This window comes from Squalius cephalus (assembly GCF_949319135.1).
Source record: "Squalius cephalus genome assembly, chromosome: 1".
Taxonomy (NCBI): domain Eukaryota; kingdom Metazoa; phylum Chordata; class Actinopteri; order Cypriniformes; family Leuciscidae; genus Squalius; species Squalius cephalus.
In genome coordinates this window covers 44439233-44454511 of record NC_137122.1, presented here as the reverse complement: position 1 = coordinate 44454511, position 15279 = coordinate 44439233, and the positions used below count along the sequence as shown (strand labels likewise).

At 37.9% G+C, this 15279-nt stretch overlaps 1 protein-coding gene across 2 annotated transcripts in view; it reads right to left on the bottom strand.

Annotated features, from left to right (window-relative positions):
- The window catches only part of ngfra (nerve growth factor receptor a (TNFR superfamily, member 16)), a 37177-nt gene that overhangs the window by 7818 nt on the left and 14080 nt on the right, over nt 1–15279 (bottom strand). For both annotated transcript variants that reach the window (XM_079874582.1, XM_079874581.1), the window contains exons 3-5: nt 13925–14287; nt 6524–6746; nt 5473–5663 (exon numbers count right to left, since the gene is read on the bottom strand). In XM_079874582.1, the coding sequence (XP_079730708.1) occupies nt 5473–5663; nt 6524–6746; nt 13925–14287 (777 nt within the window). The remainder of the gene's footprint in view (nt 1–5472; nt 5664–6523; nt 6747–13924; nt 14288–15279) is intronic.

The following is a 15279-nucleotide window of genomic DNA, read 5'->3' as shown; positions in this document are numbered from 1 at the left end:
ATTTTTTGTAATGAAAAAACTCCCACATACAGAAAAATATTTAATTGTACCAAATGGAAGTAGGAAAGGGGATAGTTCATTCAGAAATGCTAATTCTGTCATGATTTATTGTGTACTATGTGACTTAAGATAAGATATTTTGGATTTATTGTTTGGATTTTTATTTTCAAATACTATGAAAGTCAGTGGGGTCCAATATTGCTGTGAATCTCAATGACTTTCATTGTATCGGCAAACACATCCTTCAGAATATCTTATCTTTTCGCAGAAGAAAGTCACAGGTTTAGAATGAAATGAGGGTAAGTAAATGATGATAGAATTTTCATTTTTGAGTGAACTATCCCTTTAAGACAAAAGTTCCAGATGTCAGTGTTAAAAGTGTGCTCAAAGAAGGGGAAATGAGGGATTTAAATGGATGAGAATGAATTTGAAAATCGTGGATAGAAAGGAAGAGCATAGAGTGACAACAGAAAGATAGCTGAGTGGCTGAAATTTGCTGCGGTTCATGCCATATTGCCAGCCTTGGACCAGATGCATGGCCCGACGGGAATTGTGCTGACCCTCCTGTTCAGCCACTCAGACCCTCGCAGATGGCGTGACTGCTCTTCGTGTTAAGCAAAGTGTGGATCCGTCAGATCACAAGTGCCAGAAGCGAAGAAGACTGAATTCCTTTAAAAAATTAAATACCCTTTCACCTTCATCCCCCTCCTCTGATATCCACTCATCCATCCGTTCATTCCCTAGAGTCTAGTGAAAGCTTTGCATTGAGAGCTGCTAGAGAGAGATGGAGAGGGAGGGAGAAAGAAATAGTGGTATTCTAGCACTAACTGCTGACTGTTTGTTGGTGACTCCTCCTGAACTACCAACACAGCACATTTACACCAGCTAATCAAGTTATTTGTCACTCCTAATTGACAGCAATGTAGACCACTCTAACTAAGAGTAAAATGAAGAGATATGTACAGTCAGGAACTGCTGATTCTGCAGCATATTCACTCGTCTCTTGGGTGCTTTAACAAGGTACAAAAAAAACATAACACACATTTCTGAACACGCAGTGTGGGTAGTCTGAACGTTTTAATGATTCCGTAGAAGCAGCGGCAAACATTTGTAGCTGATGCTTATTAGCTAGATCAAAAAAAAATGCAGCAACTGACGCACCAGTAGGTCCAACATCGGCCTGCAATTTGTCATACAACAGCTGCTAATGAGCGAGTTTTACTGTCAGACTGTCTGGCCAGCGCACGTTTCTCAAGCCTTAAACCGACCGCCCATGTTCACTGACCATCTAAAGTGTATTGCAAGCACTATATCCGAAAATCAGCATTTTCAATCTGATTGGCTGGCTTCTATCAAATGTCCAGCAGTTTTGACCAAACTGGACAAATTGTAATAGGTGTTAGTTATAGTTCTTGGCCAGAATAAGCTGACTATGCAAGATGAAAATGACAATGATATTTTATTAGCTAAAGAACCAGTGTTTTTGTTTTGTTTTTACCTTTTAAAAAGCTTTTAAATTTGGTAATTTTCAATCTCATAGTTCATTTTCTTGAAAAAGTGCACTGATACAGCAATTAAAAAGACTTCTACACATTATTTAAAGCAATGAAATAAAAAAAAAAAAAATGTTTATTACTTTATTAGAAGATTCTGTAATGGAAGACCCAAGCGCAATACATTGATTGGCATGTGTGGGCACTGAGGACTGAAGCTATAGACAGAGAGACCCTTGGCACATTTACAACTGGCGCCTGTGTGTTTACAGTAGCCATGTGTGAGAAATAAAGGAGGGAAGCCTCGGCCAGAAAGACCTGATGGAACAATCACACCTGTTCTGGCTGACATTGTAGCATTATGGTTGTGAAAATGTGTGTGTGTGTGTGTGTGTGGTTCAGGTATTCCCTATGTTGTGGGATATGTTTTGGGACCCATGAGGAAAGCAGCTTATAAATCACACAAAATTATGTTTTTTTTGAAAATGTAACAATACAGAACGTTTTCTGTGATGGGTAGGATTAGGGATTAGAATATACAGTTTGTACAGTATAAAAAACCATTATGCCTATAGATCATATGCATATGCAGACAGAGAATGGAAGGGGATGCTAGAGGAGAGCAAGCAAATGTTGATGAAAATATAAACTGCATAGAAATTGACTAAGACAGAGAGAATAAAGAAAAAGAGACAGGGCATGTGGATGAGTCACAAAAAACAGGTTATAGTAAACTAAAACTATAAAAAAAATGTTGTTAATTGTTTCAGCTAGCTGCAGAAGAAAAAATTAGCATTTTCGTTTAGTTTAATTTGATGTACTATAATACTGCCCTACAAAGGCAAAAGACCTTAAGTCGCTAGAGTGTGGAACTGAGAAAAATGACTTTAAAGATTTTTAGTTGTCCCGCCAAATTAATTATAGGTAGGACACTGGAAATCTGGCAAATAGATGTTTAAGTAATGGAAATTATATACATAAAAAAAATTTGAGCTCAAACTTGACTTTTGACCACTATTTTAAAGTTACTGTACTCTGCCTTTGTATTGTCAGCAAAAAGTGAGAAGTCATGCCAAGGCAAAAGGCAGTAACTTCCACATTATCAATATTTAGTTGCTGATCACCATTAACAAAATCATTATAGTAACACCTGTATAAAATCTAGTGATCATGGCATTTATTTTGTATGATTTACAATTATTTATAGCCATCTACTTATTGCTATCCTGTGCTTTGGTTGCATTCTGATGGCATTATTAATACATTTGACATGACAAAATACCTATTAGTCCAGCGTTGACTCGATCGACCGCGTTTAGGGCGGGGCTGAAGGCGAAGTTTTGGCACTCTGCCAGCTAGTTTGCCAAGCTTTAATTCTTGGTTGTATTCATCTGATACGGCAATGTGTAACGTTTTTCTGTCAACTCTGCATAATCCTTCGCGATCGATATCGCACGTTTGTTGATGGAGCGGGTTCAGACCATACTAAATGTTCTGACCGCTCTGAGGACATCAGAAGTTAGAGGGACTGATGGCAGCTGTACAAAGTACACAGGCTACACCGTAATTTTAATTTGAATGGACATTAAAACAAAGGCAGATAACCGTACAATCTGGTAGGTAGCATTATTTGATTGAACACCGGCACCGTAACTTCATATTGACGCGCGGCTGAACAAAGGCAGAGCACCGTAACTCGTAATTTGAGCGTTCCAAAACAAAGCCAAAGAGCGGTAACTGATGTTACGGTGTTCTGCCTTGGTTTCTCATGGGCTTTTGGAAGTTACTGTTAAGACAAATCATTATTTTCTCGAAAAAACAACGGAATTGATTCAAGATACTTATCCACATGATAAAGGAGGTCTTGAATGTGCCAAAAATATAAATAACTCATTTTCGACCAAAAACGAAGTTACGGTCTTTTGCCTTTGCACGGCAGAATAACTAAAACTAAATAATAATAAACAGACATTAAAAAACAAAAACAATAAAAATGACCCAAAAAAACAACAAAATTACAAACATTTAAATAAAACTATAATAACACTGCACATAACCTATCAAGAACATGTCCAGGCCATATTTCAACCCAAAATCAAAGCAAAGAATAAATAAATGCTGTTTTAAAGTAAAATGGCCAGATGCATTGCAGTAATGTGAAATTTGGGAGATGTCACAGTGCAAACAATCCTTATGATTTCAAATATTCTTCATTATCTCTGTGCAAATGTGACCTTATGTTTTGGTATATTCTGGGCCTCTATGATAATGTTGTGTCGAGGGTCTGCTTCACATTCCTGACACTCTTGTTTTTGTTCCCTCTTCCCCCCCAAAAAAACTCATCACTATTCATGACCCAGCTCCCATAATGCATTGCTGCACCCTCTCAAGAACGTGATAAGTCTCATCTCTAAAACCCAAGACTGTCTGTTGTTCTACTCTTTCATAAAAGAGAGGTTTTTTTCTCTCTCTTTCTTTCTTTCTTTCTTTCTTTCTTTCTTTCTTTCTTTCTTTCTTTCTTTCTTTCTTTCTTTCTTTCTTTCATTCTTGCTTTCTTACTTTCAGAGTGGACTGATGTACTATATGTTTGACTGTGAGGTTAACATAATGCCGTTGGCTCACATAACCGCTTACAATAAATGCAAATGAAAATGCTGCTATTTATTTATTCATTAAGAAGATGCTTTTATCCAGAGTGATTCACTCAGGCCAGTACTCACTCTCTCACATACACAGATGTGCGGAACATTAGATATGTGACATACTAATATCTAATAAACTATGTAATATATGTACTATCCTCTTTTTGACTATGCTTGTGCCCTTATTGTGATCTTTCATTCATTTCACTGTTCTGTGATATTTTTAGTCACAATAATAAAACTGGCAAAGAAAAACGTGATTAGCTTTTCTTCAAAAGCCCGTGTTTTGTGTGTGTTTGTGTGTGTTTAAAAGATTATGTCTGATTAGACAACTTATCACAAACAGTTTTAGACTATAAAGTTCCCACATTTTAGGCATTAGAACATTTTTTAAAATGTTCTCCACATTTTAGGCCCTTGCATTGCTGTATATTCAGTTTTACATTTCAAAGGTGAAATTTTGAACTTCTGCACCAAATGGTATTGAAATGTTTTTTTGTTGTTGTTTTTCTTTTTAAGCAATCCAACATGTGTTTGTGTCATACAGTGTACGATCAATAGAGTGTTTGGGAAAATTGTTTTAAAATAATTATTATCTGTAGTTCCATTTGAATCCACAAGTGGTGCAAAAGTAACACTGCACATTTAAATGCATTCTCTGTGCTGAATCGATTGCAAAAATTGATACGCATATATTTAATGCTCTTCAACCCAAGACTGTTTGTCCCCAGTGAAGACGTTTGACAAAATCCATCCCTGCACTTTGCAGCAGGTTGAATCAACATGGCCTCTTTATTGTCAAGTTTAACTCCCTCCCTGTCTCGTCCCCATGGCGTCAGTCCCGTCCCGTGTGAGGGTACTACCAGACTGTACTCACCGCCGACTCATGATCTTTTAAATATTATTGAACAGCACACAAGCATTTCAGAGATTTCTCTGGAATGTATGAAAGCACTTCTTTGGTTTATTTTCATGGTTTGTGCCCGTATATGTGTGCAGTTCTCGACTTGTGTGTTCCTTTTAAGATCTGAATGATAAACGTGTTAAACGTCAGTCTGCTATGTCATCCACACCCAGCCTTACATGGAAATGCCAAGTGTAAAAGGAAGATATGAGAGAGAACGGGGAGATGGAACAGGGAGAGAGATACTAAAGATAAACACAAGAGGAGAGTATATTTGTAAAATATACAGTACATAGGGACGTTGGCTCAACCAGTGGCATAAGTTTGGAGGCAATGGCAGAAGGGGGAAGTGTTTGAAACTGACTTGCCATTATTTAGACTGTGCTGCAGAAATGACAATAATCCTGTCTGTGTCTGTAGCCTGTGATCTTACCGATCTGCGTCTGCGTCTGCGTCTGCGTCTGCGTCTGCGTCTGCGTCTGCGCTTGCTGCTCCTGCAGACTCTGGCTGTCCACTGAGATGCCACTGTCACTGTGCAGCTTCTCTCCCTCTGGAGATGGTGTCTGATTGGCTGTGGCTGCACGATTATTAGCTGCCTGTTTATTCTGCTTGCAGCTGTTCCACCTGGAAGAAACAGATGCACATGTTGAGTACAAATGAATGTGATGAGTGAGAGGAAAGCATTGGCAGCGTTCAATTTCAACAATAAACAGTTGTGTTTGCATAGTAGTGGATTTTCTTTTTCTTCTAAATATGCCTAAATATGTTTGAGCACCTTTATTCTTCTTCATTACTATTTTCTAATTTTTGTAGAACTTTATATTTATTTATTTATAATTTTAGAACACTATTACAAAAAAGAAAAACAAAGCAGAACAAGAGACAAAATCAACCTAATAATAATAATAACAACAAATGTTTTCCATTTGTTTTTTGTTAATATGAATAATTACATAAAACGTAATAGAATTATATATCATATACAGAATTATTTTTGTAAAAGTTCTTAGGTTAGTGGGTAATCATTATAACAATTGTTGAAAAGTTTGGGGTCGGTAATATTTTTTTTACTGTTTGAACTGTTTTCAAAATTGATAATAATACGAAATCTTTCTTGAAATCATCATTTTAGAATGATTTCTGAAGGATCATGTGACACTGAAGACTGGAGTAATGATGCTGAAAATACAGCTTTGACATCACAGGAATAAATTACATTTTGAAATATATTCAAATATTTTAAATTGTAATTATATTTTGCAATATTACTATATTTATGACCAAATAAATGCAGCCTTTGTGAGCATAAGAGACTTCTAAAAAATCTTACTGACTCCTTAGCTTCATCCAAAAGCAATACAAATCTATGATATGTCCCAATTGAAACAAGGTCTGAATGTTTCACCACCTGACCATCCTCAATCATTTTCCATCTGTTCTTAAGTCTTTCTATGTTTTAAGGATTTTTTCTCTCTTTTGCTCACCTCTTAAAGATGATGTAAGCCAGGAGGCCGACCACGACCGCTGCCAGGATGGAGCAGTAGATGGGAATCAGGTTCTCGTTTAGCCTATTACTAATAAAGTGAGGAGATCTGGGTTTGGGTGTGGTGTTGTCGTCTCCGGGGCTGGGGCTCCACAAACGGTTCAGATCAGTGACGAATGAACTAGAATCACCAGTGAAAGCGGGATAGGTAGGACTCAACGGATCTAGGATAGAGAGAAAGACAGTCACACATATATACGTTAGCTACAATCTGAGGATGACTGGGAACCTACATAGATGTAAACTGATGGTGAAAACTACTGAAGTCTGCTGCTGTATCTAAACAGAATTCACACTCTATTATTATGCATATCTTTTGGGATAATGCAATGCAATAATGCAAATGGGATATTGAACTGAACCTGATGAGATGTTAGTGGAAGCTGTGAAATTGACCAATGGCTGTCTGGATGGTGTTACATGATATATAGCCTTTTTCACCCACTAAAGGCACTATTTGTCTTTTTATCGGTCTTCCTCTCTTTATTGATTTGATGCATAATTTATCGAAAGGCAACCCCCAATAAACTCTTTCCAGCTCCCAATAGAGCACAACAGCGGCTGCCCACTTTTTCAGAAGTCTTTGTGCCGGAAGTATTTTTCCCATTCATTCTCTCCTTAGTCATTAAAAAAGAAACATAAACCAAATGAACCAGTTTTGAGTTTAATCACATTACACACATTTGGTTTAAATCTAAGTACTTAATAATTATTAATAATACATTACTCATTGAATGAGGCTTTGCAAATAATATTGCAATATGAAGCTGTTGACTTCAAGTCATACCTTTAGCGTGTGAGGAGTTTTAATACAAAACAAAATCAATATCTGTATGGAGAAAAGGAAATTAATAGCATTATGGAACCCAACAGTTGCACTTCATTCACACACACACACACACACACGCAATTCTCACTTGTTTTGCTGTCGAACTCTTCACTCTTTCTCAAGAAAAGATTCCAGAATTGACTGGAGATTGTTATGGTTCATATCTTTCACGGCTGTAAAATTGGTGGTGACAGAGTTCGATCTGGCTCAACAGGAGGTCTTAACGTTACCATGACTCTCTGGAATATTCTCATTCTCATCTGAACTCTTCCAGAGCGGCCATATGCGTGACGGATTGAGCAATGCTGAAACTGAGAACCTTTTATGCAAGAACTTTGGTTTGATTTATAAGAAGCCACTGCTAATGAAGGATCTACAGTCAAATGTCTCATATTAAAACAAGAACTCAAGATTTACATGGGTGACATTTTTAGGCTTTGAAAAGTGCTGTAAATCTCACCTAAAAGCCAGCTTGAACACTTTAAAGTGGTATGACCAGTTGGTTTGTTGAAACTCTACGAGCTTCAACCTGGTAGAATGACCATCTTAGACCAGATAGAAACCAGTTACTCTGTTCCCAAACACAGCTAATAGCTTATTTCTTTTGCTTCTGTTTTTAGTCTATGAAGTGTCTGTAAAATATGAGTTATATTTGAATATTCAAAGCATAAAGAAAGTGATTTAGTCATTAGCTGTTCAACAATGAATTAAAGACCATTGTTTTCTAGATTGGCTAGCGCACGCACACACACACACACACACACACACACAGGCTTCTTATCTTCATCACACCTTTCAAACTTGTGGACATCTGAAGACTTGTGCAGGCAGCCCTCTTTGTTTTCTTTATCAGTCTCTTTCACTTGCTGTCTCTCCCTCAGTAGCCGTCAGTCTTCTCAAGACCGTCTCCTCCCTCTTTCGTGAAGGAAACATTCATTCGTTTCCGAGTATGCACTAAAAGTTAAATGATTTCTGAGAGATCTATTTTTCTTTCTCTGTCTCTCTGATTGAAAAAAGGGGTATGTGAATTTGCGATATGTGGATGTGTTTTCAGCCTGACTGAGCTTGAAACCTGAGTGAAAACGCGTCGGCGCTTTTATTGGACTTGAGGCGGTAAAACTCAGCCAAGCCAAAGGTTAACAATTTCAAATTCTTCTCTTTTTATTTTAATGATTTTCCTTCTTAACGGGGCGTTTTCGGAACGAGGTGCCAAGTGTGAAGTGCTTGTTAACCCTCAGCTGGGCGCCTTCTTTAATGACTAGTCTTTATTCTCATCCTCTCACAGTGCCGGTTTTTTTTTTTTTTTTTTTTTTTTTTTTTTTTTTGGAAGGGATTTTAATGCTTATCTGGTAACCCTTTTCAAGTCTGTTATAATGGTTCTCTTTATCTAACAGAAAACACTCTCAAAAGACTGTCACATGCACACACAGCAACCCTTATTCTCTTGTATGTGTGTGTGCGCGTGTGTGTGTGAGAGAGAGAGAGAGAGAGAGAGAGAGAGAGAGAGAGAGAGAGACAGACAGACAGACAAACAGAGAGAGAGAGAGAGAGAGAGTGTGTGTGTGTGAGTGAGTGAGTAAGTGTGTGTGTGAGAGAGAGAGAGAGAGAGAGAGAAAAATAGAGAGTGTGTGTGAGTGTGTGATAAACAGGAAGGGGAGCGATAAGAGCCTGATGGCTGGCTGTGTGTGTGTGTGTGTGTGTGTGTGTGTGTGTGTGTGTGTGTGTGTAGTATGTGTGTGTGAACAAATGGATGGCTAAATGAACAGAAGCTTTGCTGTTAAGTGCTCTTATTAGCTGCAGTAATTACACTAGGAGGAGGCATTAACACACACATACACACAGACTTATTAGTCTGTCTTAAACAAGGATTTGTTATTTAAATGGTATATAAAAATAGAGAAGGTCGTAAATTTGAGGCTATGTGTTTATATACATGCATGTATTATGTTATATTATCAGTTCGTCATTTCAGTTTAGTTAAATTTTTGTTCCGTTTTCATTATTGTTGTTTGTTCTAGTTTTATATTATGCCAAAAATAACGCACAAAATATTTTTATTTTAAGCCCAGTTTTGGAGTCATAAAAACGTATTTTAGTTGAAGTTTTTTTCCCCCAGTTATTTTTGTTTTATTTCAGTTCAAACTGTTTTCATTTAGTTTTTGTATTAGTTTTCTTTTATGCAGCTAAAAATGAACATTCTGGAAAGAAAAGAGGTGTGTATATATTGCAACAGTGCATAAAAGTGTTGTTGTGGTTAACTCAAAGTAAAACTATACAAATGTTTTCAGAAATTGAAATGATTAAATAAAATTAAATAGAAATATTAGATGAAAAACTTATTAATATTGCCTTGTCAAATAAATTAAATAAGTTTCAAGTTGAAGAGCTACAATTACTAAAACTAAAATAAAAACAAATAGACATAAATACTGTAGCTAAATAGAAAACTGGGGGGGGGGCTAAGAAAAATTACAAAACAATTACTAAAAATAAAAATATAAAAATGAAAGATAATTCAACATGAATAAATACTATAATCATGTTATATAAATGATACAAAAATAACACTGGTGCATCATTATGCATCATAGAAAAGATAAACCAGAATTAATGCATGTTCTTTGTCACTGCAGCTCTATCTGAGCTAGCGAGTGATGATGTGACAAAACTAGAAGGCTTGGAGTGAGAAATGAAACCCGGAGAGGAGTTGAAACAGAGCAGTTACAGAATGCTTTGGAAGGGAGGGGAAACTGCTGTAGCTCCAATCCACTGACATACTCTGACATGTATCTGTATGTGTGTGTATAGGTGAGTGTGTGTGTGTGTGTGTGTGTGTGTGTGTGTGTGTAATGCAGTAGCTGCGATAGAGGTCACAGATTGAAACCCGAGTGTAAGAAAGTCCAACGGCCTTATCGATCCAACAAAGGAAAGAGCTCAGCACATCTCTCTCTCTCTCTCTCTCTCTCTCTCTCTGTCACATACACACACAGACACATGCCACTTAAATCCGTATGAACTGCAGGAAGTGAATCACCATACATCATGGACCACCAGCGTCGAGAGAGACTGGTCATTCAGACATGTGTGCCTTTGACTCCGACTGTGGTCATTCTTATGAAAGAGCTTGTTTTTAATACGCCACCCTCATCAAAGCTTTCATTAATGACTGACCCACCAGAGCGATAGACATGAAAGGGTCAGAGATACACAGACAGAAATAAAGATAGATAGAGAGAGGCAGTAAAGGTCACATAAAAGGTCATTTTAAGGAAGATAATGAGGCACTCGCAGAGGGCAGTCATCTGTACAGGCTACACAAGGACCTCTATCACTGTGTGTGTTTGTGTGTGTGTGTGTGATATGGCAGAACAAGGCTGCTCTGTGGTGTCACCGTACACACAAAGGATGATCACATTATCGTCAAGACTGTATTGGGGAGATATTTAGAATACAAACTAATAATAAGGTAAGAATTACAGTCATGTTGTGCTTTTGAAAAAATAGCTTAGTTTTCTACACTACATATTAATAATAGTTTGCAACCTTAAATGCAGTTATGTATTTTTAAAAACACTACTGTTTTATATATTTTTTTAGTTTTTGAAAGAAGCCTGAAATTATGCTCACCAAGGCTGCATTTATTTGATCAAAACTACAGTGAAATATTATTACAATTTAAAATAACTGTTTTCTATTTTAAAAAGTAATTAATTCCTGTGAGTGCAAAGTTCCTCAACACTGCTAATGGAAGTGTAAAACAAGCCATCTCATTTTAGCTATTTTTCTCATTTTTTCCTCTGTTTGTGTCTCACCTCACAGGAAAGGCACATGAGAGCAGGAACTGATGCCAGTGAAGCTGAACATGTGTGTGTGTGTGTGTGTGTGTGTGTGTGTGTGTGTGTGTGTGTGTGTGTGTGTGTGTGTGTGTGTGTGTGTGTGTGTGTGTGTGTGTGTGTGTGTGTGTGTGTGTGTGTGTGTGTGTGAGAGTATAACAGACAGCACTTCCAGATGTTTTATCATTTACAAGTTCCATCTGCAGAGATATCTCATCTCCTTATGTGGCACTACAGCACACACACAAAGCAGAGAACTTCAAGTCAAGCATCTGAAACACCATTTTAGCAAATATTCACCTAGTAAATCAGCTAAAAGTGTGTCATTTTTCCATATTAATTCTTCAATAATAATCACAAATTGGTGAACAAAATTGAAGACTTTAAACTTTGCGGCTGTTGTTCTTTTCAAACATTGCTGTTTATTGAGGTTGCTGTACTAAAGTGCTCAAAGTTTGAGTTTAGGACAGGACTATCTGTTTGCCTGTGGGGAGAACGTTCACTTTTGTGCAAATTCATTTGGTGCCACTACTGGTGTAGAAAGTTCACACTTCACACTATAGGATGCGTCAGGGCACAATTAGCATTTACACTATAAATTCCATGTGATCACACGCATTTTTCAGCTACCTCCAAATGTGGTTAATCAAAAGTGATCCAATCACAAAGCACTTTGGACCCCCGTTTACACCTGTCTTTAGCATTGGCCATTTGATCAGATTACCTGAGACAGATGTTAATTCCGGGTGTAACACACACCAAAGAGCTACGGCTGACACCAAACCCCAAACGGACACATCCTGCCTAATCTTCCTCAGCAGCAGAGGCCATAATGACCCTCACACACATACAGCCCCAGGCTTCAGACATCAGACAGTCCCACCGACCAAGTGCTGCTAGCACACTAATGCAATGACACGCCACATTACATGCCCTCTCCAACCATGGAAACTGAGCTTTCTCTGTGTGTTTGATTAAAGAGGTAGAAAAAGGGCCAGCACTTCACTTGCTGGCCACAGCAACAGTGTTTCTTAGGGAACCATTGGTCAGGTTGAACTAAAGGCCCTGATATACTTCAAGAACGAACTGATGTGACGTCATTTCAAACAAAATTAGGCCGAAACGAAGTTCGTTTAGACTTCGTTTTGGGAGTTCAAAACAGCTTGCCAAAATGCCAAAGCGAACTTGGTTAACACCTTTGTTACTACCAGTGGTCCGTGGCGATTACGTAATAGGTGGGTGTGCGCAGAGGCTCCGCCTTATTTCACGTGAAAATCTTTTCTGGTTCGTTTGGCCTGTTCAGTTGGTTGAGGTGAGACTTCCGCGAGTGAAAACAAGTCGAACTTCTGATGAAACGTGACACTGACACTGTGTTTCATGTTTAATACGGTAAATCTGCTTCATTTTAACTTTACTGGACTTTACTGGAGTGCCACTGAACTTGTGCAAACATAACCACGTTTCTATGATCAGATGCTTTTTCATTTTCTCAATTTTGTTGTGTGTTTCTGAGAGGAAAGTGCGCAGCACAGATTTACATATTCTTCTAAACGCCGCTCTAAGCAGTGTTTGTGGCGTCAGACGTTCAATAACAGTCCATCGCTGCTCACGTTTTACCGCTAAACGAAGAACGAAAAATAACTTCATAATGAGTATATCTGGGCCTTAAGTCCTAACAGAAACAAACATTCACCTGGGTGTTTGTTTAGTTTGTTTGTGGAATATGTCTATGTAGCAAGTCTACACCAAATTTCCTCTTGGGGACATTGAAGTATACTATGATTATATTATATTATATTATATTATATTATATTATATTATATTATATTATATTATATTATATTATATTATATTATATTAATTATATTAGTAATATTATTAATCATTTTAAAGGGAAAGTCTGCAATTTCAGCACCACTAGTGGCACCACACAGAATTGCAGTCTGTTTTGTTTTTTAAAGCAATACGCTTTTTATAAAAGCAATAAGCCACATGAGGTTAACAGCGATGTTTTCCCCTGTTAAAGAGGTTTTAAGAACATCTATAACCTGTTGTAAAATCACTGTAATGCACATGTTTGCTATTTATACGTCTTGCAAACCACAAACTGTGTATGTGTGTGTGTGTGTGCATGTCACTGGGTTTGACCTTTTGGACTGTTGTGACCTCTATAACTACAGGGCTTTGCACATAATATCCGCACTTTGACCTTTTCAACTGCAGGGCCACAAGCAGACACACGCGGAAATGACCCAGATTGATCCTTAAACACATGGAGGCAAGCAAACATTATGACTGAGTCTGAGAGAATTTGGCTGTTAGAAAGAGTGTGAGAGAGATCAGGCACAATCACATCTTATACAGCCAAACAAAACGGTTGTGGTGTTCGTGCAGTTGCCCTTAGTGACTGACCACAGGCTACAAGTACGCATTGGTTTTCTCTTTGTGTGCAACTCAAATATTGTGTGCAAGAAACAAAGTAAGTAAATAAACTGAAAAATGAAGCAGAAATAGTTTGACAAACATGGGAACAAAATCTCAAACCATCGTAAACTATATTTCTATTTTTTTTTTTTTTTTTTGCTTTTAGATTGTGTCATTATTTTAATGAATAATTTCATTATTTTATTTCAATTTTGATTGTTCACACATAATATTCTTGAGTGCATTATTCTCTCACCATGACACCATGCATCTTCATAGGGTGTGCAGTTCCTGATGAGAATCTCTATCCCCTCCTCGCAGATGGTGCAAGGCATGCAGGGGTCCAGCGAGCTCTCCCGATCAGAGTAGGTGTCTCCCAGACACTCCTCACAGGACGTGTCGTGGGAGTGCTCGCAGCGAAACATCACTCCCTGACCGTGGGGACACACAGTGCAGGGCTCGCACTGGCCAATCAGTTCGTTCATGAAGTAGCCGTAGTTGCACACGCACGCAGCGTCGTTCGAGTCGGTGCAGGGGGTCTGCATACGCATGAGACCTGTGCACTCTCTACACGTCTGACATCTCTCTGTGTGACTGAACGTTTCAGAGAATGTCTCACCTGGAGAGAGAAAAAGAGAGACATAATCAGAATGACAAGATAATTACAGTTTAATCTGCCTTTCTCCTGTAAATAATGACCCCTCAGGTTAAATCATTACGTCCTTAGCACTTTAATTATAATTAATCAGTGATCATAATAATAATCAGACACTACGGGCAAGGAAAAACGGTGAGGAGGTGAGGCCCGTGAAAACAGACAAAGAGAAAAAAATTGGTAATCAAGGAAAGGAACATTGTGCTACATTGTGTTATAGAGATCTCTGTGTTCAGTTCTGTTCATTTCAATATGGCAATGATTTCTGCAGTCAAAACACAAGTCTACCTGGCATTACTGTATACATAACGCATCTGAATTTAGTTTAAACTGCTCTTGACATAAAAGACCCTCAACATATTTCGGATTTCAGAATAGATGTGCAGTCCAACGGAGAGACCAAAGTTTGTCCTGTTGTGTCGTAACAAATATTGTCTACAAAGAGCATCTTTCTCCATAACAGTAGCTATTTTTTAAAAAATTTTGCAAACAGAATCTAAATTATACTGATGTAGTCACTAGTGAAGTGTTTTGGGCTGTATGCGTTCCTGTGGTGACAGCAGCCAGTCAGTGTTGTCGTTTTTCTTTAGCAGAGTGTCACATTTAGTCACATGGCATTCATGGATCAAATGGCTCAAAAGCTGTGATTTCTACATGTTGCATATTTCCAAGTGGTTCTACACCATCTGATCACTGAGATGTAATAAACTGCTAATGCCACTTTATTAGGTACATCTTGCTAAAACTGGGTTGGGCCCCCTTTTGCCCGATTAACTGCCAAAATTATTTTTGGCATAGATTCAAAAAGCTGCTGGAAACAGAGATTTTTCTTCTTTTCAGACCGTTCACTGTAAACCCTTGAGATGGTTTTGTGTGAAAATCCCAGAAGATCAGCAGAGCCATACCACGTTCAAAGTCACTTAAATCACCGTTCTTCCCAATTCTGTTGCTCAGTT